The sequence below is a fragment of the Porcisia hertigi genome, chromosome 27 (genome assembly GCF_017918235.1).
Source record: "Porcisia hertigi strain C119 chromosome 27, whole genome shotgun sequence".
In the NCBI taxonomy this organism is placed as follows: domain Eukaryota; phylum Euglenozoa; class Kinetoplastea; order Trypanosomatida; family Trypanosomatidae; genus Porcisia; species Porcisia hertigi.
In genome coordinates this window covers 582,631-608,466 of record NC_090586.1, presented here as the reverse complement: position 1 = coordinate 608,466, position 25,836 = coordinate 582,631, and the positions used below count along the sequence as shown (strand labels likewise).

Genomic DNA, 25,836 nt, shown 5'->3' with positions numbered 1-25,836 from the left:
GCAAAATAGGGTTGCGCCTCTCCTCCTCCCATAAAGAAAAAGATATTTGGGGGAGGGAGGGAGGGAAGGAGGGGGGAGGGGGGTGAAGACAAAGAGCGGTCCGACGCACCAATTCCATGCGGACGTCCCACTCAAATGTCTTCATTGGAGGAGGGCAGCACCTAATTTGTGTGAGTTGCCGCCCTGTACGAAGTGCCGTTACTGCCAAAGTGGCACCTGCTTTTTTTCCCTTCCTTTCCGAATCTCTTCCCCGATCCAAACTCTGTGTCGGGCGTTTTTCATGCCGCCAATTTGACAAGGCTGTACGTGGAAAGACTTTCCTTTCGGCTTTCGCACGCACCTCCTCCTCCTCCCCTTCAACGATCGGGTTAAAGCGGCTTCGACATGGTGTACTCCACCCCCTCCTTTCTCCCCCGGGGGAGGGAGGGAGGGGGGTGGAGTACACCAGTGCAGCCCTTTGGTTATTTGTTTGTTTGCGTACTCCTTGTCGTTAGTTATAACGTCCATGACAAAAAAGGAGGGAAGAAATACTCTCCCCTTCTCTGTTGTGGTTAATCGTGGCTTTGCACCGTGTCACTCATTAAACGTAAACGAAAGGCCGCGTGTACCTGGACTGAGATGATGGGAAATCGATGCGCGGGGTAAGGGGAGGGAGGGGGGAGAGAGAAAGAGAGAGAGGAGGAGGAGGGGGCACAAACACCCGCACACCACCAGAATTCTTTCCACCCAAACGTACACCTTTACACACACACACACACACACGCAGGCACTGCCTTCACACCGGAGGAGAAAAAAAAAATACAGCTTCTCTTTGGTCGCCAGAAAAAAAAACCACCTTCAACGTTCACCACCATCGTAACTGTCAATTGCGCCTGAAAGAGGGGAAAAGGAAAAAAACAACAGGGATATCAGCGCACCGCCTCACAAACACGCGTGTAGACGCGGGCAACACATCTTAGCGTTCGACGAAGCCAAGCATTTGTGTCATGTATATGTGTGTATATATATATATATACAGATATACAGACGACACAAAGGAGTTGAAGAGCGCACCACACCGACCATCAGCAAAAACCTCGGAGAAGCAGGAGCGTATGGCTACACAGCGCGCAACACGACAGGTGCAGCGCGTAGATTCGGCGCCGAGGGGGAGGGGGGGGGATGAGCACCGCACGATGATCTTCTGTTTTTTTTTAGAAAGACTTAGTAGCGACCACGCTTGAAGCCACCGTTACCCCGACCGCGAGAAGCAAACCCGCCGCGCTGGCGACCGCGACCGTATGGAGAGGCACCTCCGCGACCGCGACCGCGACCGAAGCCGGACCCGCTGCCGCCACCACCAGCTGAACGGGCCTCGAGCCAGTCCATCTCGCGTTTGCGCTTCTTCGAGATCTCCTTCGCGTTCGCCTCAAGGAGCTCGCTAAAGTCACCACCCTCATCGGCCGTGGCGATTGCCGCTGCAGTTCTTCCGCCAAGAGCATCCTCGTCGTCGGCCTCGTCTTCGTCCTCCGCACTCTCAACTTCCTCGTCGTCAAGCTCAGCGTCGTAGGCCGCTTCGTCATCCGGACCCCACTCGAGGTCGCCACCACCCGCTTCGGCGTCGAAGTCCTCCACACCATCACCGACGCTGTCTGACTCGTCCTCCGAGGAAGACACCTCCGCATCCCTGTCCTTGGCTGACGTGCGCTTTGTTGCCGCAGTCGACTTCTTGGTACCAGACGACGCGGCCACTGCGCTCACCGTCTCTGCGGGGTCGGCCAGCGTGCCAGAGGGGCCAAAGAGCGCCGCGTCAAGGTTCGTCACGCGCATCGCTACATCGGCCTCACCGCTCGTGTCGCCCCAAGTAGAGCGCACCTGTGACAAACCCTCAAGGAACCGCTGCCGCTGTACGGCGTACCGGTGCAAAAAGAGTGCCGCCACATCCACATCCTGTGCGCTGGCGTTGATGAAGTACGGGTCGGACGTGCTTGGCAGACTGGCCTTGTGCGACGCGCGGTGGAAGACAGAAATCCCTGTGGTTGTGTTGCCTCCTTTTGAGGCGGCGTCATCATCATCCTTCACGTTGGCCTTGGCGTCGACAAACATGTTCAGAAAATTCAGTGGTGTCATGTCATCCAACGGGTGCACATCAAAGACAATGTCTTCGCCAAAGAGCAGCAAGACGGACAGCTTGACAACAGACGGATGCGAATGGCGCGAGAGCACGTTGAGCGTCCAAACACACTCGCTGGCGGCGTTCGCAAAGAGCGGTTCACGAGCCTTGGGATCGTAGCAGGAGCTGGAGGCGGAGGCGGCGGCGGAGGCGGCGGCGGCGGCGGCGGCGGCGGCGGCGTTGGGGATCGTGCCACCGGGAGCCTTTCCTTTCGGTGCGATTGCAGCGGAGGCGGCGGCTGGGTTTGCGTGCGCCTTGAGCATATTGCGTACGTGCGGGTGAGCCTGCGACATCTCACCGACTAGCAACAGCACTGCGCATATCATGGCGTCGTTGAAGAAGATGGCCCGCTGTAGCAGTCGGTGAACGAAGGCGGCCACACGCGCCTTCGACGTGTCGGCGCGCATCGCTTTATGCAAGAGAGAGAAAAAGTTGGTGAGCTGCGCCGACTGCGGTATCTGCTTTGGCGAAAGCAACAGAAGTCCGTAGAGCGTGCGATACCAGCGATTGAGGAACGACTCCGCCGTGCCTTTGTGGGAGGCGAGAAGCTGCAGCAGCGTGAGCGTGGCCACGCGTTGCTGAAAATTTCCCGTGTTGGCGAGAATGAAAAGAGCATTGAGGTGTTCCTCCAGTGGGGCCAAATCGACCCCTGCATACGGAAAGGCGCGGCGCAACCCGACAATGACGGCCGTCATCACTGTCGAGTCGACGTTCCCAGTGAGGACGATCTGGCGAAAGAGGCTAAGGTATGTTTGCACGCACTTGAGCGCCAGTTTACGCTCCTCCTTGCTGAAGACGAGCTGATTCATCACATTGGCAGCGTTGCGCATCGTCCGCAGGGGGCAATTTTTCATGAAGATGATCTTCTCGAGCTCCGTGAACAACATTGACTGGTGTGTAGAGGATTCGGAGAGAAGCTTCAGCAAGTGGTGATAAGCCTTGTGCGCAACGCTAGAGACGGGGTCGCCCAGTTTATCGATCATCATCGCCATGGCGGTACTGCGGCTCTCCGCGACGGAGCAAAGCAGCTTCCCCACAACATCCAGCCACGTATCGCGGCGCTGCACAATGCGGTCCTTTAGCATCGCCTCGCTCAAGGACAGGAACTGAGCATAGGTGCGCTTCAGATAGTCCTCGATGTACCAGTAGACGAGTGTGGTCTTGCGCGCCGCCTCCTCTGTTGGTAGTGTGGCGAAGTACTGCGAAACAAAGCGCTTCAAGGGGCGGGGGGGCAACAGCTTTGGCCACACAGCCGCCAGAGCCTTCAGCGCGGCCTCATAGTGATGCGTGTCAGTGCGCGCTGTGTCAAAAAGCAGCGTGAACCCGTCCAGGTAAAACATGAAGTCCGTATCCACGAGTTTTACTGCGGCAGAAGCGATTTTGTCAGATGTCGTACCGCGGCTCATGAATTGTGAGCTGTACCATCGACCGCGGTCCGCCTGCGCCGCTTTGCTCTCACTATCCAGGATAGACTGTGCTTCCTGGAAGTACGAGTCCATCTGCTCCTTGGTGACAGTGGTGTTGGCCACATCGCGCAGACTGCAGGTGCGCAAAGGCAGTGGAACCATAAACCACTTCCGGTTTAGGTCAAGTATAGACGACGAGCTCATCTCTCCCTATTGTGCGGTTCTGGAGGCCGCCCTCGAGAACAGAGACGGAGGTGCAAAAAAAAAAATGAGTGACAGGTGCACGTGGGAGCAGCAAGATGGGAGGAGGTGGGGAGGACTAATGGTTAGCCTCAGCGTTTCACATGGTAGCCATGTTTGTTTATCAGTAATGATGCGTGTAAGCAGGAGAAAAGAAAACTCGGCATACATGTAAAAATAATAAAAGAGGGAGGAGAGGAAGCAGAGCAGGATGACTATGAACCACGAAGTTGATGAAGCGCATGCACAGATATTCGAAAACGCATCTACAAGAACACAGCTAAAAAAAAAAGACAGGCGGCGATGCACGACACGCACGCACGCACCGCCATCTTTGGGCACTCATTAGCAGCAAGCAAGGAGAGATGGACGATATGTTGGCTGAGGTCATCCAGCACCACTAAATACGTCGTGTAACGCTCAAAAGAGATACGAATAGAGAAAAAAGGGGGAGGGTACGCCTCACACACATACACACAGACAAACTTCACCTCAGTGTCTGTTTTAAGTCAGCATGCAGAAAAAAAGACAACAGGCGACCCGGCAGCGGGAGGGGGGGGGGGGGGGGGGCAAGGAGAGGCACGCAGGGTTGTCGTGCTCTAATGCGCCACCGCGATACCGGAATGGCTGCCCCCTTCAATCACTGTGAGCTTCTCCGCTCTTCTTTACATATACATATATATGTATGCAGATATATATACGGAGTAAACTGTTGCGGTGTGAAGATCCAAACTAGTGAGGGAAATCCTGCCTATAAAGGGAAGCTGTTTTCACGCAACACCCTCAACCGTCGCGACACGACGCTGCTCCGCATGTGTGCCCCCTCCCTCCCTCCCTCCCCCCCACTCTCTATTATCGGATGTAGACACAAAGAAATGCGCACACCTGCGATGGGCCCAAGGCGAGAGAAAGCAATCGACGCCACATGAGTAGGCTGGAGGGAGTCACGAGTACTCTGAGCGTCTACGAGAACTTGGCGTCACACCAAGGCCTCGCGCACGGCGCGCCGAGGATGTATCTTAGAGCACAATCAAGAACAACCAGCCCCCGTGGTCTCAGCAAGTGCACAAGTGTTGCGCACTGAGGCCTGGAATGACCTACGAACGAGCACCGATACAAGCGCTCACCAAATCTGGCTTTAGCCCCCGGCGCCACCCCCCTCCCCCTATGCCCCACATCCGCACGCGGAGAGGTGTGGTCCCGTCCTCGGGGCGGGGGGTAGAACGTTAGACAAAGAAAAACGCAATAAAAACATAGAGAGCGCAGCACGGCAGTGTAACGATAACGGGGGCAAGGGGGCAGACAGACATTTGAACAAGTGAGCAGCGATAAGAGGCAAGCAAACCCAAGATGAAAAAAAAAAGAAATCGTCCAGTCGAAAAAGGGGTGGGGAGGAGTAAAGGATTGAGGTAGGGAGAAGAGGAGGAAGAAACGAGGGTAGCACCACAGAAGGAAAAAAAAGCATAAAAGAGCAAAAAAAAAAGCGGCAAGACAAAAAAAAACACCCAAACACGGGGAAAGGGGGGGAGGAGAGCGGATACAGGCCGAGACAGGCAGACCACAGAAGGGGAGGGGAACATGCGCACCCCCCCCCCTCCCCCGAGAAAATGGCCGCCACACACACACACAAAGTGAACAACAAGAGATGTCCGGTGGGTAGAAGGTGAGCTGAAGAAAACGCGCACTAAATATTGCGGGGTCGCCCCCCCCCCACCCCACACACACAGAATCCTGCTTGTTTGTTTTTCGTTCCCTTTTTGTATATATTTACAGATTGCGGTACTCTTTTCTGCGATGCACTTCTGGGTAACCACGCTCCCTTTCTGGAATTCGTTTTTCCTCCCGAGCAGAACACCGACGTGCACGCAGCACAACCCCTCACGATGCGAAGGACATGTGGTGACAATCCATCTGTGCGCACATGAGCATGCCAATCAGAAACAGCGCAGGACCGCATACGTGCTCCTCCTCGAGCCCACATCCCCTCTCATTTTTTCGGACATTTCTCATGGGCGCAGAGAGAGAGGGATTCCCCCCCCCCCTATGGTGCGACTTGCTCATGGTTTACTTCATGGATGTCTTCAGTGCGGCCAAACGGGCATCCAGCTCCTCGTCTGTCTCCCCTTGAGTCTCGGTGCCCCTCTGTGGCAGTGTCGTATCCGTGATGCCAATCTTCGTGCGGAAGTCGAGCCCGGCTTCATCCATTACCTTCTGAATCTCCTGCTCAGTTTCTTCCTCCTCCATGCCGTCGTCGTCCATGGCATCATCGACAGCGTCGTTCATCATCTCCTCCTTCATGCCCATCATTTCATTCTGCTTCTCAAACTCGCGCATGATTTTCTGCATCTCCGGAATGTTCATCTTCGTGTTCATGGAGCGCATCGCCTTGGTCACATTCTTCATTGCATCCGCCAGTTGGGACGAGGATTGCATTGTCTGCATGCGCAGTGACACACCCTGGATCTGAGTACGCATGCGATACATTTTCTGACCGTATTTGCGTGTACGCACCAGGTCGCGGGCCATGATCCGTACCGCGTCCACTTGGTCTTGCTTGGCCATCTTCTTCATCTCCATTATAATCTTGCGCTCCTGCGAGGTCAGCTTGTTGCGCTCGCGGTCAAGATCACGGCAGGTGCGGTCTAGTTGGCGCCGGTACTTGCGTATCTTTTCCTGCGGCGTCTCGCGGTGAAAAAGGTCGGTGAGGCCCATCTTTTTTTTTTTGGGGGGGCGGATGCGTGTCCTCCTTTCGCTTCAGCACCGATGTAAACAAGTACGAGGGACGACCACCAACTATATATAAATATATAAATACAAATATTTGTTTTTCTGTTGTTGTTCAAGTGGGATCTACGGTTCTGAGCGTGGGTATATGCGAGCTGAACTCTCACGGTGAAGAGGAGAGAGAAGGGTGCAGGGGAGCGAGAGCGAGAGACGGCAGATGATAGATTTTTTAAAAAAGGCAGCGCGCACTGATACGAATGAAAGCGCGAGATGGCGAAGGTGTGACCAAAACAAAACAGGACAGGGCCAAAAAGAAAAAAGTGAGGGACGGAAATACACTTCAAATGCAAACCAGACTCGCTCACGCACACAGTCGTGAGGGAGGAGGGGAAGAGGGAAGGTGTCAAGAGGCGGCAGCAGCAGAGGGGGTGGAGAGACGGGGAACGCGAAAGGGAATGAGCGCAGCCAAGGCGGCGGAAAAAGTTGCAGGGGAAAAGGAAAAGCGCTTAGATCGACACGAGCGAATGAAACCCAAGAAGGCCAAAGGGGAGAGAAGAGTGAAGCAAATAACGACGAGTCGGTTGCAACGACAGCAGGGGAAGAGAGGCGGTCCAAATCACCTTGATCCCAGTGGTACCCCTCCTCCAAGAAGCAAAAGACGCAGTGATGATGAATCACACCCGGGCCCACACTCACACAGACTGCGTAAGGGGGGAGGAGGGAAAGAGGTACACGTGTCTGACTGGAGGTGTCTGTGTGTAGGCTTCAATGCAAGTGAAGAGATCCTCAAATGTAGTGAGGAGAATACAATACGAAAAGGGAGAGCGTTGGTGGAAAGACTACAAGCGCTGTATAGAGAGAGTGAGGGAGGGAAGGGAAAGAAAGGAAAAAATAAGCAGTAAACCGAGAACGTAGATATATCGAATATATATAGTGTGTGTGTGTGTGTGTGTGGGTGGGTCGAAAGGAAGCGACCGATGCTTAGCGGCAGCGGCAGCAGTTCAAGTATCGCCGTGGAGCGAGAGATACATAAATGTGAAAGTGTGCATGCAGGCATGGATGAGAGCGCATCACGATGCCATGACACCGCAACGACACAAGACAACCCAGCCACCGCATGCACACACGCACACACACAAATATATACATACACATATATACATACAAATATTACATATATGAGCGAAGGAGAGGCGAAAAAAAAAATAGAACGGGGGGAGAGTACGAGGGAAAATGGAAACGCACGGCGAAAAAAAGCCGAGGGAAGGGACAAACGTCGAGAGGCAGTATTTACACCCAGACGCGAGGATACGCGTGGGTGGGAACGAGCCTTAAAGAGGCCGTGTGCATCGTCAGGGTGCATACAGAACACGCTGCGACACCGACAGACACCTCGAAACAAAGCGTGCACACCTACGCACACAGCGCAGAGGCCTGACGCAGCGCCTTCTCATATATTCAAACACCGCTTTTTGTGCGGGGCGCCGGGATGCAGAATTTTTTTCTTAAACGCTCAGAATTATGTAGTTCTTTCCCCTTCCCCCTCCCCTCTCCGGGTGCCTGACTTCTGAGGAGAGTGGGGGGGGGGGGGACTTAAACGCTATTGTGGACGAGTGTACATATTAAACGACCTCAATAATTCACACTTCATACAAACAGGAGAAGTCTGTGCGCAGAAGTCTCTGAGGTGTGTGCGAAGGGTAGAGCAGGATGTGGATCACAGATCGGTGAAGTACGCTCTCGCGTCACACGAGTATCAAAGAACCAAAACAGTACCGAAACACCATTCGCGCTGGAGTTTCAAAGTCGACTCGGGTATTGTGTGCGTGTGTGTGTGTGTGTGGCGGGGGGAGGGGGGGGGGGGCGACTTCGCTCTCCTCCTCCCCCCCGCTCCCTGTCTCCGCCTTTCATAGCTTGTCAGCCGCTTTCTCCATCACAGCTTGTCGTCACTGAAAGGGTTAAAGCAATAAACCTCAACCACACGTTTTCTTTTTGGTTCCTTCCCTCATCTAGGAGAGCTCTTTCATGATGCGGCGTGCCATCACCATGGTCGGCATCACTGTTGTGCTTGCACATCCACGTTGATACGGAGGCGAATTCCTGGCGGTTGCGTAGAACGGCGCCTGACCCTTCTGGACACTAACAACGGTTATCACTTGATCACCGGAAGCGGCTCCTGTCTTTGAGACCGTAGACGTCTTCGGTGGGTCTGAAGCAGTAGGGGTGGCACCTCTTTTCCACCAGTTCAGAGGCATGGCGCGCTTCAGTGAAGGGGATGCAGCGCTGCCACTGCCCTCGCCTTCACCCGCCCCAAGCCAGCGCAGCTCCTTCACCTGCACCGTGTCCTTCACCATTGCTGGACAGAACCCCGATGTGCGGAGCTGACGCGCAACATCGAGCTGCTTTGCGTGACCGATGATGCGACCGTCGTCCGTGACACCGAGAAGTATGACCCCACCACGACATGCTGCCATTGCGGCCATCGTGTTTCGAAGTCGTTCCGTGTCCATCAACACGGAATGGTGCTGTTTATGTGAGCCTGAATGGCCAGAGGTACCGCGCGCCACCAGCCCCACTTTCGCCTTGAACTCGACATTATGGCACTCCTCCAGTTGCGCCACATCCATGGCGGTGCGTACGGCGGGAATGGACACGCGTGCAGCACCACGCAGCTTCTTGAAGTGCACCGAGACCGAATTCGACAATGCCCCGTACAGCACTTCTGCTTGGTGCAGCAAGCGCAGGCTCTGCACAGCGACAGTGAGCGAGGGCACACCCCTAGTGGCTGAACCCTCCGCTACTGGCACCTTCGCCGGAGCAGGGCTTGCCGGGGTCGTCGTCGAGAGAGATCCGTCTGTGACAGACCGCTCTGGATTTGTTTCGCCCGGGACGGCCGCTGTAGAATTTCTTGAGCCGCGCACCCGGACACACTCCGCGTACAAAGAGCAAAATCGTTCGTGGGTTCGCTGAAAGCGGTGGCAGCTCTCCCTCACCACGCTCACCACATCAAGAAAGGTATGCACAGCGTGTGCAATGGTGTCATCGACGCTTCCCCGGACAACACTGTTCCCGTTTCCGCCGTCGTCCTCCGGAGACTGCGGCTGAACGTGCCCGCACAGGAGGGACGCAGCCCAGTGAGTTTTGCTAGAGGACGCTGACGCAACACTGGTGTCACCAAGAGCTGATCGCATCTGGACCACGTAGGCGTCCTCTAGCACCAGCGACAACGTGTATGGTGATGCAGCTGACTGAGACATGGTGGGGGTATGGCCCGAGGAAGGCATTGCGGGGTGCATGAGCGGCTGTCTCGTCGGATCGGCCTGCGCACAGTAGACACGGTGGGACCGAACTGTCACCACAGACGGTGTATCAGCGAGGCGGAACTCCGCTTCTGGGTTGTTCTCGTGACACATCACCTCTTCCGTATTAAAGCAGTGGGCTAACACGCGGCGTGCCGCGGTGGAGCCGGGAGTGTCCTCTTTTGATGTCGTGCTGCTTGACTGGTGAGACCCAGAGGTACGCGGTCGCTTGCGATACGAACCGACTTCTAAACCGCGTTGATCCTCCGCACCCGCACCAGCTGATTTGCTGAGGATCGAAGGAATAGGAATGCGGCTCACGAAACTCCACAGACACAGCGACGACGACGACGACGACGCCACTGCCGTTGTAGTCTCAGCAGGGACCACGAAGTATGGCACCGCAATGTAGGCGTACCGAGAGGTGTACCCTACCAACAAACCGTCCCACTCCACACCGCGCACATCTGCATGTAGGAGGCGACGAGGCATGGCTGGGCCAGGCGAAGTACTTTGGGAGGTGGTGTGCTGCGTCGAGAGCGCGGCATCGACAACGTGCGAAAACGACCATCGCAAAGAACCCTGAAAGAGGCGGCGCGTCGCTGCCTCCACGGGGCCTTTATAAGGAGACCTCGAGATGCCCACAGACGGCGCCGCTTGCGACCGCGCCCAGCTGCCTTCGTTCAAAAAAAGCTCTGTCAGCCATCGAGCAAGCTGCCACCGCAGCTGAGTCGTTTTCTCAGAAGCTTGCCGCTCGGCCTGGAGCGCTACCGTTGGGTCCATTGATATCGCTTCCGAGACCAACCTGGGGCCAATGTGCTGTTGTCCACCGTCGAGAGCCACACTCGCGTCGTAATGCTGATGCGCTGCTCGAGCTCGGTTCCACAAGTCCATATCCAAGAGCGTATCGTGCATTGACTGCCGTGCCGCTGCAGCGCAGACCTCCGAATCGTGAGGCTGCGCACTTGACATAACCTCTCCCTCCACGGCATGTTGTTTGAGAAGCGAAGCGGGCCACAGGGCAGCAGATGGTTGAATCAAGAAAACAGCGGACAGGCGTGGCCCCTCACCCTCACCCATGATATTCGCACCTGCGTCGACGAAGGCGGGAGAGTCGGCACTAATGTACTGCAGAACGTCTAACGGAGGGCAGATGCGCGTCACAGCGCGGTCGACACAACGCAGCACCACGTCCTTTGCTTGTCGGGTCCACGTAAGCAGAGGTGTGTTGATACGCAACTGCACTGTGATGGGCACATGCGCGCGTTCCGGGTGAGGTTGATTCCATGGCTGATGAGGTGGTTGCGCCTTGTAGTATGCGTTTGCTGCACTCGCGAAAGCACGACTTATGGCGAGCTCAGCGCCGTGTGAGTCCACCAGCGCGCACGTCGCCCCTACAAAAAAGGGGCTTAGAATCACTTCCATTTCCTTCGTTTTTTGGTGCCCTTGTGGTTTCCAACTTGAGTGTGCATGTGAAGTGTGTGTGTGTGTGTGTGTGTAAGGGGGAGATTTCGATTTGTGCGATGCAATGGGGTGATGGGTGCCGTCATGTTTGTTGTTTTTGTTGTTCATGAAGAAAGAAAGCCGTGTTTCCAAGCGCATGGTCAGAAATGCAGGGGAGAGGGGCAAGTGAATACAAGAAGTCACTGTGCCAAAGCAAGGAGGAGCCGCGGAGTGGGGACGAAGCGTGCCTAATCCGCGCGGTGACACACCATCAACGTACAGCACTGTGAAATCACCCCTCGGCAATCAATCGCTATCCCCAAAAGGGGCCTCCTTTAGTAGACCCATACATCCTGCGAATGTCTCCCCCCCCCCCTCTGTGCAGCACACAGTCCTTCCTGTCCTGTCTAGCCCAGTAACACTGGGCCTTCGAGAAACGCAAAGAAAGAGACGGCTCCAACTATTTGGGGGGGGGAGGGGGAGAGATGAGGAGAACCGCGTAGAACGAAAGAGAGGGAGAAAAAAAAGGATGCCACACATTTCTTGGTGACTGGAATACTTTGAAGAACTAATTATTCTTTTTTTTTCGAGTTATTCACTAAACAACAGCGTGTTAGTTGATCGACATACGTAACCGCAGTCAACCAATGACCCAGCGCGAAGTGTGAGAAGCAGTGGGAGGCAGGCCTCACAGAAGCGCAGGCTTCACGATCGCTGCAGCTCCCTCCCCCTTGTTTCGAACGCTACTTACCCACCCCGCGGCGCATCCCTCGGCGCCGCTCATGTCCCCTCACTAACAAGCACCGAGAGGCATGCAAACTAAGCTCGAGCCACCCCGACAGCCTGCAAGTGTTAGAAGCAGCGCAGACCTGCTAGCTGCCCTGGGGGCGGCGCTGACGCTGCTCCATCCAAGACCTCAGTAGTCACCAACAGTAACGACACATCGCTCTGGTCTCCTCAGATCGGATTGGCTCGACCCTTTCAGCACCAGAAGCGATCTGCAAACGACATTTGAGCCCTCCACAAGAGAGGGGTGTACGAGACCCTCGCCATTCTGATAACCCCCAATAACCCCCGCCCCCCTCCCCCCCGACGATGAGGTGTGCACTTCACAGTCGGGAATCGTGCGTGCGCGCGTGTGTGTTGGGGGGGCGGGGGTTAGACGCGGGGAAAATACACAGAAACACTTTTTTTTTAACCTCTTCGAGCGACGTCCTATCGCCTCTCGCGCACAGACATGCAAACATGTTCTTCAAGTGCGATGGTGTGTCTTAGGCACACGCCAACGCTGTGCTTGCCTCTGCCAACAAGGTGCAGCAGCGGAAAAGGCAGAGGAGAGGATCACATAAATATATGAAAGGAGAACCGGTTGGTGCCAATGGAGAGGCGCACACACGCTCGCCTTGCGGACACCCGTCCCTCTCCACAACGCATTACTGACAATTCAATCACAGGGAGGAAGGGGAGGGGAGAGGAGAGGAGAGGAAGAGAGTTTGCACGGATTTATAGATGAACATGCATCCTTCTTCCGAAAAACTTCGCCATCAAAAGATGCGTTTACGGGGTGTCTGTACTCCGGCGCGTGAAGAGAGGTGAAACACTGGAAAAAAAAACACGCAGACCTCAAGCGCATCCCGAAAAAAAAAAAAACAATCTGAGAAAAACAGACACTCCAGGCAAAAACAAACACATTCGACCTCGACCATTAAAGAAAACAAGATCAAAGTCTGCACAAACGTACAATGGGACCCGAGAACCGCCCTACAAGACGGACATGACCACTTCTCTTCTACCGCTGTCAGCATGGTAGGCGTCCACACCTGCCATGTCGCAGCAGCTGCACAGCAACCACACGCCCACACACACAAAAAAAAAAGAAACACCTTCACACACGACAGCAGCGGCTTGTGTGGAAAACCAAAGCATACCTGTATTTCCTTTCGTTTGCGTATAATCGGCTCGAATACGCAACACGAGAGAACGACGTTGGGTACAGCGTCACGGCATCGCTGTGTACGGCAGGGTGGATCACTCGTAAGCACATAAGGCGCGGTGAAGAGAAGCGGCGGGGGGGGGGTGAGGGGTGAGGAACCATTCCACCAAAAAAACATATGGATAAATATATAAAAGAAATGCACAGCGAATCAACTAGAACGACAAAAATAAATCAGCGAACAGGGGCGACCACCGCCTTACCTTTTTTTTACTCTCCATAATTTAGCAGTGGTGTGTGTAAGTGTGTGTGTGTGTGTGTGTCCTCCTTACATGTGGTCACTACACATCACAGTTTCTCTGAACACTCAGTCCGCACCGCCAGGTAGCGGTTGTAGCGGACCTGAGCGTAGTCAAGAAAGTCAACATCCAGGGTAGATACGGCCTCCTGCAGTAGCGACCACACGCTCCACGACAGATGCGAAGCTAAAGTGAGCAGTTTTGCGAGCTGGGTCCAGTACCCCACCACCTGAGCCTCTGCCTCCTCGCTGTCGCTCCAGAACAGCTCCCGCGCATTGGGAAAGATCTGGCACTCGCAAGAGGCGGCGGTGGTAGAGTTAGTAGAGTTGGAGCTCTCTGCCCACGCGGTCTCCAGTGCGTCGCGCATGCCACGGCGGTACTCGGCGATAAAGTCGAACATGTGTGAATCCGACGGGAAATACATGTCGTAGTCGCAGTCTAAGCCGGGGTACTCGTTGAAGTGGTTCGCCACATCGTACAACAAAAAGTTGCGCTTTGTGTAGTCAAAGTCGATCACACGGACATCCCCACGCACCGTGTGGATCATCAAATTGGCACTGAGCAAATCGTTGTGGCAGACGCCCTCGGGCAAGAAGGCCCGCTGTCGCTCCAGCATCGACACCATCCACGCACAGGCGGATTGAAGGCTGTGCCCCACCTTGAGAAAGCTTTCCTGCCTATCCTCGTGCACCTTGGCGACTATCTCGTCGGACAGAACAAGATCCACCCACTTCGTCAACGAGCCGATCAAGTAGTTTGACTCGCGGTCAAACCGAGACTTGTCCCCGATGGCATAGTAGCGGCTGCTCGTCTTGCTCCCCTCCGCCGTGTGCGGCTCGGTGTCCACGCGATTCCAATAGTCTATGTTTTGTGAGTCACGCAGCAATGGAGGAGCGTAATCGCACTGGGCAGCGCGCGTGGCCCGCACCTGAAATGCTGCGATGGCGCGTGCGATCGGCGTCGCGACCGTCGCCATGCTCGGGTACGGCAACGTGTAGTAGCCGTGCAAGAAATCGTACACAAGGAAGTTGTTTCCATACACATAAGTGGGGATGAAGAGAGACTGATAGAAAAGCTCACTCTCGCGCGAGATAACGCGGTCTGTCTCCTTACCAAAGACGCGCACCACCACCGACGTCGACGGGTCCTCATCATCGTAGACATGGAAGAGCTCATTGGTGATGCCGCCCGACAAACGCCTCACCTGCAGCGGCACGAGGGGGAGTTCCTTCATGATGTTGCTGCGCTCGCTCAGTGTCAAGCCGTTCTCTGAAGCAAAAGCCACTTCGTCGTGCCGCGTCGTCGCAGGCGTTGATGGAGCGCCACCGCACCCCTCAGAGCACTCATCCGCGCAATGGTGAGACGAGAAAGATACGGAGACTGCGACGGCCGGCGATGGCCCGGCGTGGGCGTCGCGCACGCGGTTGTTGTCCGCACCGACCTCGGGATAGTGTCGCCGGCTAAGACTGTTAGACGTGCTTGTCCTGCTAAAGGTGCTGGCCTTCGCGTGCGCCGTTCCATGCATCGCGTCAGGGGACACGATGTCGCTGTGTAATGTCTGGTTCGCACTGTGTAGGTCCACACTGGAAGGGGTATGCTCAGACAGCGGAGGCATATGGAGGCTCTGGTGTGGTGGCAGCTCTAGCAGAGCGATCGGGGCTCTCGGCACCTTCGATTTTTCCTCACGGGACGCAGTCACATCGATCTTGCCCGCACCCAAGTCACACTGGCCCTTATGCGGTGTGATTGACTGCTGACTCGCACTCGACTCCAGCGACAGTCGCTGCCGGTGAACGCATTCCTTCGTCGTGCTTATGAGCAAAGCACGAAGCTTGATCAACAACCTTGGGGCGTTCTTCACCTTATCTTTGTTGTGTGGCCACAAAACCGAGGTGCAATGAGTGAGAACCACTTCCATAATCTGAATGTGCCGCAGCAGTGGTTCGTCTGCGATACATGCATCGACCAACCTCGCCATGGGCTTTGAAAGGAGCGGCCAAAAAAAAAACCTCAATGAAATCGATGGAAGAAAAAAAACACACAAAAAGGGAGGAGAAACCCTCCTTTGAGATGACCACCCGAAGAAGACAAGTGCCGCACAAAATATGCGAGACACGTGTTGTGACCGCAATCCTCTTTGTTTTTTTGTTTGGTTTTTACCCCTTACTCATAATATATCGCCTCTTTTTTCCCCCACCTTTTTTTTAGCCTGGCAACTAAACGAAAACGCAGAGGTGCTCTTTATACATATACATATATACACACATACGCGCACATACAAACAGGCACACATATATATATATATATGCCTATGTATGTATGTATATATGTGTGTATTTATACAAGTATAGGCGAGTACGTGACTGTATGCGTGTGTATGTGTAAGGGATGGTTTGGGAGGAGGGGGAGGGAGAGGGAGAGGAAGAAGAAGAGGAAGAGAGGGGGGGGATGCTTTAATTCAAGCGGATAAGTTGACGTGCACGCCTGACCAAAGGGTGTCACTACTGCTGGGGGGGGGGGGTTCTGGTGATGGACTTCGAGTTGCAGCTCACCACTGTACTCGCTTCCTGTCGAACCCTCACGTGCTGCAAGGTGTATACTATGCAAGAGGAGATTGGGGGAAGACAGACAGATGTCAGAAAAGAGCGGATTAGGCGAGTATCTTGCAGAACGCGCAAACCGTGTCAAACACAGGCAGGGTGAGTGCGTGGGCCCGAGTAGACGAGAAAGAGAGTGAAAAAACATAGCGCCGTCCAAGATGACCAGGGAAGCGCAAATCACACGCGGCCATACCAAACATACGGATAGGTAGACGCAATAGAAATATGGAAGGAGTGAGAGAGATGAAGGGGGAGAGGGGAGGCGCAGGGAGAGTGAAAAAAGACGCAGCGGCAGAAAACGGAGGAGGAGGGAGGGAGGGGAGGGAGGGAGGGGGGGTCCCGTGCCCTCTTGTCTTGCTCCCCTTTTGTGTGCACATCAACATCTTTTTTGTGTGTGTGCGTGCTTCACATCGCCATACCACAAGAGAAGCGAGGAGGTGGAGGAATAAAGACGCGAGTGTAGACCACCCCCACCTTTTTCTTGCTCTCACCACCTCGACCCCGGATGTTGAAGGTCACTCTACGGAATGAGTGCCCTTCTTTCGCTAGTCATGTTTTCATGTGTTTTGTGTGTAGAAAAAAAAGAGTGCAAAGACAGTCAAGGTGAGTGTCAACCGCACCTCGACATATCCCATGACCTCTCCGTCTCCACCGGCTTCGCTCCAAATCGAGCAGGAATCTGCGATGCCCGAGTGACCGCACCCTGGCACTGCCCAGCACGAGGTGCATAATCTGCTTGACGAGTGCATCACCTCGTTTTATCATCAGCGCCTCTGTGCCCATAATGGGGACGGGGAGGGGGAGGGGCTCAGTTGTCATGTAGACCACACTGCCGTTTCTTCTTTCTGGGATGACTAGCACCTGCATGGGGCCGGCCGGTGACCCAAGCAAGACCCTTCGGCAACGTTGTCAAACCTTGACGGGGATGACAGATTGCGTAACGGTGGTGTAGGTCCAAGAGGTCGGCCAACGGCAACTCAGCGACGAGGCGCGCAGAAGAGCATGCGCGCATCCTCCTTGACGGTATGTGTCAAACCCAGGTCCGGACTCCGCTCCTGAGATGGCGCGCAGAGCTCACGAAGCAGGCCAGCCACTCCTCCCTCTCGCAACAACATTCGCCAGACGAACGGCACAGCGAGTCACCGCGGGACCCGCTCCAAGCTGATTCAGCTTAGCCACCACCTCCAATGCAGCCGCGTCCTGGCAGCCACACGTAGATGACACAGAGGAGGGCGCTGCAAAAGAGAGGCTCCTGCACAACCATAGCAGGGGAGGGGGGCTCGGAAGTGGCCGCGGCTCAGAAGAGCGAAACAGCAAGAAAAAAAAAAGACTGTCGTTTTACAAAGAAACAAACATAAAAGACACAACACCAACAACAAAACAACCTGCCCAGCAAGCGCAGGACAGTCCCATCACACCTCGAACAACAACAGGGCCAGCCCGAGTCACCGCATCCCATCACAGCGGCGTTGTCGACAAGGTGGCGGAATCAGGTCGATGTGCTCCTAATACCGGGGAAGAGGGAGCGGAATACTTGCGCTAGTAGGAAACGCTGTCGACTTGTGCTGTGTGTACTGATTCCGCAAGATACTCGGAAGGAATGTGTGCGTATGCACCTACTTGCGCAAGAAGAACCCGCAGCTCTCCCACACTCCACTGCTGCAGGCCTGTCCGTGGGGGCTTCTGTTCTAAACTGGCCGCCGCCAAATCAAAAAGGCTGCCGCCCTCCTCGGGGAGTGAGGAATAGAGTACATCCAGCCCAACTGCGTGAGCGCGAGGCAGCACAAGCCCGCGTACAAACCGTTCCAGCAGTCGCACCGATCTCACTGCTCGCGTAGCCTTGGCATCCTCGATTGCCGTGGTGAGATCCGGGAAGAGTCGAATTGGAGCCGTGCAGCCCCATATGTACGCATCTTGCAGCCATTGATAGAAGAGAGCCACCATGAGAGAGGCCACGTCCTCCTCAGATTGAACCTGCTGCAAGGGTAAAGTCGTCCACCAATCCTCTGCATCCACGCTCAGTGGTGTCACGATGCGGGGTCCGAGGCAGGAGCCGTGGTCGTCAATGGAGAAACCCACTTCAGTCAGGGCCCGAAAAACAGCAGCCGTGCTGTGAAGCATATCCTCGAAGTCGCTCCCAAATAACACAAAAGAGCTCAGGAAAGACACGACTTGCACCCCCCTCTCGCGGAACTGTCTCTCGACACTCGAGAGCACCCTTGCCATGTCGTCCCGCACCGCGCGCTGCCCCGGTGGGCCACGCAAAAATGCGTACAGCTGGCGAGCACTCTGCGAGGGTGGGGCGGGCGAACTGCCTGTAGACGTCGGATGCACCAATGTTGGTGGGGAGCCTGACATGGCATCTAAGAGGACGTCGAAAACGCTGAGATTTTGTGCCTGTTCGGAGAGTGGTTGGATAGTCCACGGTTCTTTCAACTCCACGACCGTCAAGAAGCACTTCCGATCGCCCTCAGCGCAGGTGGCCTTCAGCGCATCAACACCAAAGCGCTGAAGTTCAGTGACGCCCTTGATTACCTTCGACGGGTGTGAGATGGGCCGCACCAGTCTCTGATGCAGTGCGGTCCAGTCGAAGACAACCCCATCATCATACCACGGGGAAGTGAACGCTTCACAGAAGATGCCAGACTCAACACTACAGGGGTCAACCCTGCGGATGTACTTGGCTTTCAGGGAATTATTGATCCACTCCTCCATCTTGGGGTGCGAATAGGGCCGGAGAGATCTGTCTTTAGCTACACGACATAAGTCTGCAGACCACCGTCGGCGCCGCTCGTGTCCCCGCCCCCCTTCCCTCCCTCCCAGCACTCTACGTTTGCCCACGCGGTCTCTAGAGGTGGCAGGGCAGCGCAAAACCACTCGGCTCGGCGTGCAAGACAAAGAGGTCTGGATGGGAGAGAAAAAGAAGGAAAGAGAGAACAAGAGAGCCAAAAAGAAAAAATAATAATTAAAATTTTGAGAACAGGATGAAAGATATTCGAGTGAATTGAACACTGGCGAAGGAAAATACACACATGCACATAAATAGCGGGTAGACGAACCGTGAAATCTGACCTGCTCCCATATACATGTACACATCTATATAAACATCTATATATATATATATGTATATTTGCATGTATGTATGTAACTCTTTTTTTTTTCTGGGGATGGGGAAGGAGGAAAGGGGGGGGGGGGCGGGGCGGCAACAGTGGCGCTCTTCTTAGCGGCAGGACGAAACACCCCCAACAGATCGTTCCTGGCAAGACGGGTGAGTGCAATACCAGCACGAGCACATCGTCCTCCTCCTCCCCCCTCAAAGGCCATCTACTCTTCCGTACCTGAGACCCACCACACTCGATGTCGTGACAGAAGTCGCTGCCTTTTGAGTGTAACTCTACGGGCCTCTCTCATTGCCCACTAAAAGAAACAAGGCGAAACAAAGCAGTCTGTAGAGGAAATCTTGGGCACAACGCAAGCGTGGGCTTAGACAGGCGGGGGGAGAGAAGAGGGGAGATGGGAAGACCATCATCTGTGCGTTGAAGTTGAATAAGCCTCACGACTTCCCTCTCATCTAGAAGCACCACGGTCACGCTTCTCTTCCCCATTCGCCCTTCGGACGCACCCCGCCCTACTTGAGCGGCACGTCGCTGCCGTGGTGTTCTTCCCTCGTCATCTCATCCAGGACTAGACGCACCAAGTTACGAATGATGAGACCGACATCCGTGTAGTTCGCCAAGTGTGTCAATACTTGGCACCGGACAGCGTTGGGCCTCACGCTGCTACACAACTCGTTGACTTTACGGTACTCCTCCGCCTGACATCCTTTGAGGAACGTAATGACGTAAATGTTATGCGGCTTCATCCGGAACAAGTCTTGCAGCGAGCCGTAGAGGGCATCTCTGTGAGAGCCGTTCTGCACGATTTGAATCGGTTTCACAGAGAGTTGGCATTGTCCCTCCACCGACGCCGCATCACGCTCCAGGTGCTCTACCAGCGCATCCGCAGCACCGCCGCACTCCGGGTCATCGTATGTCAGTAGAACCGTGAGAACTCGAGACATGCGTGTGAGGCTCAAGCCTTCTTGTGAAACACACACACGAAAAAAAACGAAAACAAGAGAGGAAAGCGTCAACAAAATACCTAGCCGCCCCCTTTTTTCTTCGAAAAAAACAAAGGAGTGCTGGCGAGTAACCCTTCACACCCCTCCGTGGTGAATTGCAAATCAGCGATCTAAGTGAAGTGAGGCCGAGGTATGCGAGTATGGTGTGACTATGCTGACAGAAATAATTTGGAGGGGGGGGAGGGGTCGATGGAGCGTACTTGTTAGGTGGGCGCGTGATTGAATGCCTCTACGCACCACGCCGTAAATACCGACACCTCAAATGCGAGTTGAAGCAAAGTAACAGGATAGTGTACACAGTCCGTTAATTGAAAGATAATAGCGTCACGCTAAGAGGGGGAGGTGGAGATGTGGGGGGGGGGGGGGGGGGTGCTCATCAGCAACGGGCATTTTTATGGCCACCCTCACATACCAGGAGGCGAGGAGAAGAGTAGTGCACGAGACAGTGCAACACACAGACGCACATGCAGAATCGTTGGATAGAGAACCACAATACAAAAATTAGAAGTGGAACAGGGATGTGTGAGAACATCACGTTGAACAAGCACCAAAGAAGCGAAACATGTGGGGCAGAAAAGAAAGGAGGGAGGTGAGAGAGTGTGTATACACAAGAGAAAGGGGAAGCCATGCCAACACGAGCGCGCATTTGAGTATGCATCTCGAAAACAGCACGCCTCCCCTCCCCTCTAGATGGGGGGGAGGGGGGGAGAGAGCATGCAGTGCACACTCCCCAACACGAGTCTTACGAACACGGATTCACTGACGGGAAGAGAAGCAGGCCGAGTACTTGGATAAGGCAAATTCACATACATGAAGCTTTTCCCATAGACTCCACTGACATATGAGGAGACGCGTGCGTCACACCAAGGCACACGCGAGATCCAGCTTCAGCACCATCTGATCGCTCACCTCAACAAGCCGCCCGCCTTCGTCTCTTTCGCCGCCCAGCCCTCTTTTCCACGTGCAGGCTTCAGTCGCCTCACTGGCCAATCTTTTTTTCGTTTATCATTCTTTTTTTTTTTGGTGAACTCAAAATCAGAAGAGGTCCGTGGTGCTAGTGGTGGAGGTGTGCACGCACACCGCGGCGCCCACAGCACAGACCGCCACACACGCACACATGCACTGACTGGGGGGAAAAAAACAATGAAAAACGAAAAATGAAGTCGAGTTGATTCATGATAAACCAAAGGCACCAAGCGTTCGCTGCTGACGGCCTCGTAAAACCATGGGTACACTCTACGGTGATCCAAAAGTGATGCGCCGCTTAGAAGAGACCGCCCATGCCGAAGTCATCCTCATCGCTCTCCTCCGGCGCCTCCTCCTTGGCAGCAGCGCTAGAGGCGGCCGGCGCGGCAGCTGCAGACTCCGCGGCAGCTGGGCCAGACCCAGCGAGCGAGCCGTTGATCGCGGCCTCGCGCAGCTCCTTGCCGTTGTGCTCCTCGAACTCGTACGAGGTCGCCACGGACACAGCCAGCAGGTTCTTGAAGGCGTCCACCAGCATCGAGCCGATCGTCGCAGACGTCGGGATGCCAGCACCCAGCGAGATCGCCGCCACGTTGCTCAAGCCATCCAGCAGCATCTTCTCCACCAAGTCCTCCGTCATCTTTAGGTCGTCGCGGGTGAACAGCACACCGCGGTCCCACACGGACAGCACATCCACCTGGTAGTAGAACGGGCTGATGTTCAGCTTTTGCAGCAGCGTCGCCGTCGAGTTGTCGACCTTATCGCCAACGCTCAGCACCTTCTTCTCCGTCACGATCTCCACCATACCCTTGGCGATCTTGGTCGCAATGTTCAGCGCCTGGAAGAAAGACGTCTGGGTCGGCTCCATGCCGGTGCTGCCAGCGGGCACAATCACATCGCACGGGGCAACCGCGCCGACACGCGCCGGGGCCTTCACACGGTGCGCGTCAAGCACAGCCGTGATATCCTCGACAGCGTTGTTCGTGAAAATCAGGCCGGTGTTGCCTTTCAACAGGCGGTGCACCTCGCACTGGTCGTGGAAGTGCTTCGCGTCGGGGCTAGCGCTCTTTTCCTGCGCACGCTTCTCCACGATCTTCGCCTGCAGCGTCTTCTTGCCCATCACGAACTCGGCCTTGCCACGCAGCGCACGGCGCACATCGTGCACCTGCTGCGAGCGGACGTTGTCCATGCCCACGAATAGCACGCGGCTGTACTTGGTCAGGCAGTTCACGAGGTGCTCCTCGTACTCCCGCTTGGCGAGGGTGATAGACGGCATTGTTATGAGACTTGCAATAGCCTTAGCTATCTGTCGTGGTGTTGGCGTACGCGTCGGATTATGGCAAAAGCGGTGTGTATATGCAGGGTTGTGTGTGCGTGTGTGTGTGTGGGGGGGGGGGGGGGGGGGATACAGTGGAGCGGTGTGAACACGCAGAAAATGCGGGTACGGATTTCGTGTATGCCCCATTCATGCAAGCAGACAAAAAAAAAAGAGCGCGCGAGAGAGAAGGGAGAAGAGAGTAGGGAGAGGCAGAGACAAGACCCGTCGCAAGAGAAAGTCGACATAAACGCAGTGCTCGCCATGTGAAGATGGGTGTGGGCCCGAGAGGGCGAGAACAGAGGGGAAAAAAGGGAGCACACGCAACAAGAGGCACGCAGTGCGAAAAAAACAGCCGTAGACAATTTACACCATCTCGTTGTGTTTCACACAGCGCGCCGGATATGTGCACAATGCCTACTACTGACGCATGGGACGTGCTGTCTCTTCAATCTCCGGAGAGCGAGTCGACGACGGTTCATTCCCCTCCCCCCCCTCCCCCCTCCCCTCCCCCTTCGTGCAGGCTTGAAGCAGTGCGTGCAAGTATGGTCATGGATCATCGCCACCCCGAGCAGCAGCTTTCGACTCCTCAGGAGCACAGATCCTGAAAAACCGCAATCCGGCAACAATGCTCAGATGCCTGCCCATGCCCAATTCCACTGAAACATCTTCACACTGGGCACGCTATCACGAGACGCGGAAGAAGTAAATCGGAGCGTCAGTGTACGAAGCGGACGCTGTACAGTGGAGGAGGGGGGGGGGGCAAAGACATGATCACTGCCACAGGCCCGCAGCTCTAGCAGACGTAGTTGCGGTTGTCACACGTGTCTCCTAGCCAGACTGGAGAAATCAATCAGACTAAGACCAGCACGCAGTCTCCGCCATCAGCGCTGTGCCTCCATCGACCCCACCCCAGGCTGCAACACAACTCCCTGCTGTATTTTTGTTTGGTTTGCTTTGTTTTTTCCGATGTTCTCCCGTTGTTTGCGGTTGAAGGGGAAAATGAGGAAAATAATGAAAATATCATAGAGAAAATGAAAAAAAAAGTGCCAGAAATCCCTCCCGCTCCACGAGCGGCACGTGTGCGCGTGTACACCTCTGCCTCCCGCCTTTTTTTCACCCTTCAAAGACCTCCTGCTGTGACGCTGAACAAATGAGTATCCCCATAAGTGTCACTTTCCCTGAGTCCAAGCCTCTCAGTACACGTCTAGCCTCCACACGACCTCCGCGCAGATCAGCACGCTGTCATTCCAAGATCCTTTGGCTTAATGATTCACGGATAAAGTGCGCAGGAGGGGTGGGGGGTAAAAACAAGGTAAAGAGGGGCTCACCAGACGATCACCCAACACATTCGAGGGGGGAACCTGAATATTTGAAAGAGGTGAGAGAGAAAGCGGGAGCCAGAGTACAGCAGCAAGCCCAAGAAGAGAGGAGTTGATCATGACTTGCTTAGAAGAGACCGCCCATGCCGAAGTCATCCTCATCGCTCTCCTCCGGCGCCTCCTCCTTGGCAGCAGCGCTAGAGGCGGCCGGCGCGGCAGCTGCAGACTCCGCGGCAGCTGGGCCAGACCCAGCGAGCGAGCCGTTGATCGCGGCCTCGCGCAGCTCCTTGCCGTTGTGCTCCTCGAACTCGTACGAGGTCGCCACGGACACAGCCAGCAGGTTCTTGAAGGCGTCCACCAGCATCGAGCCGATCGTCGCAGACGTCGGGATGCCAGCACCCAGCGAGATCGCCGCCACGTTGCTCAAGCCATCCAGCAGCATCTTCTCCACCAAGTCCTCCGTCATCTTTAGGTCGTCGCGGGTGAACAGCACACCGCGGTCCCACACGGACAGCACATCCACCTGGTAGTAGAACGGGCTGATGTTCAGCTTTTGCAGCAGCGTCGCCGTCGAGTTGTCGACCTTATCGCCAACGCTCAGCACCTTCTTCTCCGTCACGATCTCCACCATACCCTTGGCGATCTTGGTCGCAATGTTCAGCGCCTGGAAGAAAGACGTCTGGGTCGGCTCCATGCCGGTGCTGCCAGCGGGCACAATCACATCGCACGGGGCAACCGCGCCGACACGCGCCGGGGCCTTCACACGGTGCGCGTCAAGCACAGCCGTGATATCCTCGACAGCGTTGTTCGTGAAAATCAGGCCGGTGTTGCCTTTCAACAGGCGGTGCACCTCGCACTGGTCGTGGAAGTGCTTCGCGTCGGGGCTAGCGCTCTTTTCCTGCGCACGCTTCTCCACGATCTTCGCCTGCAGCGTCTTCTTGCCCATCACGAACTCGGCCTTGCCACGCAGCGCACGGCGCACATCGTGCACCTGCTGCGAGCGGACGTTGTCCATGCCCACGAACAGCACGCGGCTGTACTTGGTCAGGCAGTTCACGAGGTGCTCCTCGTACTCCCGCTTGGCGAGGGTGATAGACGGCATTGTTACGAGAGGGAACTGCAAAGCAGTGCTGAAGCCAGTAATGCAGATATTGAAGCGTGTGTGTGTGTGTGTGTGTGGACGTCAAAACCGTTACCCGTGAGAAAGACGACGGTACAGAACCAAGCGAACAAAATAAAGTGGAGACGTAGGCAGAGAGAAAGAGAGAAGAAATGAAACGGTACGGATGAAGAACGCACAGTGTCATCGAAGGTACACTGGGACACATGGGAGGTGAGTGTATGTGTATGTGTGTGTGTCAGTGCGTGTGTTTACGCGCGTGTATCTACGAGGCACACAGAGCAGCATATCCCCTTTTTGATGAGGATGTTGCTCCCCCCACCCACCCTTTTATACCACCAGAAGAAATGATGGAGATTTTTTTTTTGCAATTCACATCCTCAAAGACAGCTGCATCGCCCTGTGGTCGAATACCAGTGTTTTTTTTTGTAGAAATGGAGGGGGAGGGGGAATGCCCCCCCCCCATGAAAAAGTCATCGACAGCGCCATCTCCACTCCCCCTCCACACACACACACACACACTACAATTCATATTACTCATCTCCCTCCTCTTGTCTGCCTGTTGAACCGCCTTCCACTCCTCCTCGCAGAGCGTAGGTGACCTCGCCCTCGTCGCCAAGACGCAAAAGGACGGCGAGATCATGAGACAAAAAAAAACGAGCGACGACGCAGAGGGGTATGAAGAGGACAAAGCAAGGAGGAAAGGGGGGGGGGGGCAGAGAATAAAACCGGCCAGAAGAGCAGTGCTCACTACGTCAATTGGTTTGTACGCACCCACGACCAAGAGTCGCGGTGATCCATCCACGGGAAACCTCTCTGCCGCCACCACCACCAGCACCAGCACCCTCTGTTCGTCTCCCACCCGCCCTTCACACTCCCCTTGTGCTCTGGGAGTGGGAA

At 55.2% G+C, this 25,836-nt stretch overlaps 8 protein-coding genes across 8 annotated transcripts; all 8 read right to left on the bottom strand.

The window, feature by feature from the left end:
• Positions 1–1,203: 1,203 nt before the first annotated feature.
• JKF63_03327 (uncharacterized protein) lies at positions 1,204–3,762 on the bottom strand (the record flags this gene model as incomplete). Its single annotated transcript, XM_067899331.1, has 1 exon — positions 1,204–3,762. The coding sequence occupies one exon, from the start codon at positions 3,760–3,762 to the stop codon at positions 1,204–1,206; it is 2,559 nt and encodes an 852-aa protein (XP_067756121.1).
• Positions 3,763–5,862: 2,100 nt separating this feature from the next.
• Positions 5,863–6,510, bottom strand: JKF63_03326 (uncharacterized protein; the record flags this gene model as incomplete). Its single annotated transcript, XM_067899330.1, has 1 exon — positions 5,863–6,510. The coding sequence occupies one exon, from the start codon at positions 6,508–6,510 to the stop codon at positions 5,863–5,865; it is 648 nt and encodes a 215-aa protein (XP_067756120.1).
• Positions 6,511–8,531: 2,021 nt separating this feature from the next.
• Positions 8,532–11,246, bottom strand: JKF63_03325 (uncharacterized protein; the record flags this gene model as incomplete). Its single annotated transcript, XM_067899329.1, has 1 exon — positions 8,532–11,246. One exon carries the CDS (start codon positions 11,244–11,246, stop codon positions 8,532–8,534), a length of 2,715 nt encoding a protein of 904 aa, XP_067756119.1.
• Positions 11,247–13,545: 2,299 nt separating this feature from the next.
• Positions 13,546–15,474, bottom strand: JKF63_03324 (uncharacterized protein; the record flags this gene model as incomplete). The annotated part of the gene is made up of 1 exon (XM_067899328.1): positions 13,546–15,474. The coding sequence occupies one exon, from the start codon at positions 15,472–15,474 to the stop codon at positions 13,546–13,548; it is 1,929 nt and encodes a 642-aa protein (XP_067756118.1).
• Positions 15,475–17,635: 2,161 nt separating this feature from the next.
• Positions 17,636–18,811, bottom strand: JKF63_03323 (uncharacterized protein; the record flags this gene model as incomplete). The annotated part of the gene is made up of 1 exon (XM_067899327.1): positions 17,636–18,811. One exon carries the CDS (start codon positions 18,809–18,811, stop codon positions 17,636–17,638), a length of 1,176 nt encoding a protein of 391 aa, XP_067756117.1.
• Positions 18,812–19,724: 913 nt separating this feature from the next.
• JKF63_03322 (uncharacterized protein) lies at positions 19,725–20,156 on the bottom strand (the record flags this gene model as incomplete). Its single annotated transcript, XM_067899326.1, has 1 exon — positions 19,725–20,156. The coding sequence occupies one exon, from the start codon at positions 20,154–20,156 to the stop codon at positions 19,725–19,727; it is 432 nt and encodes a 143-aa protein (XP_067756116.1).
• A 1,324-nt stretch (positions 20,157–21,480) lies between these two features.
• JKF63_03321 (uncharacterized protein) lies at positions 21,481–22,455 on the bottom strand (the record flags this gene model as incomplete). Its single annotated transcript, XM_067899325.1, has 1 exon — positions 21,481–22,455. The coding sequence occupies one exon, from the start codon at positions 22,453–22,455 to the stop codon at positions 21,481–21,483; it is 975 nt and encodes a 324-aa protein (XP_067756115.1).
• A 1,488-nt stretch (positions 22,456–23,943) lies between these two features.
• JKF63_03320 (uncharacterized protein) lies at positions 23,944–24,918 on the bottom strand (the record flags this gene model as incomplete). The annotated part of the gene is made up of 1 exon (XM_067899324.1): positions 23,944–24,918. One exon carries the CDS (start codon positions 24,916–24,918, stop codon positions 23,944–23,946), a length of 975 nt encoding a protein of 324 aa, XP_067756114.1.
• Positions 24,919–25,836: the final 918 nt, after the last annotated feature.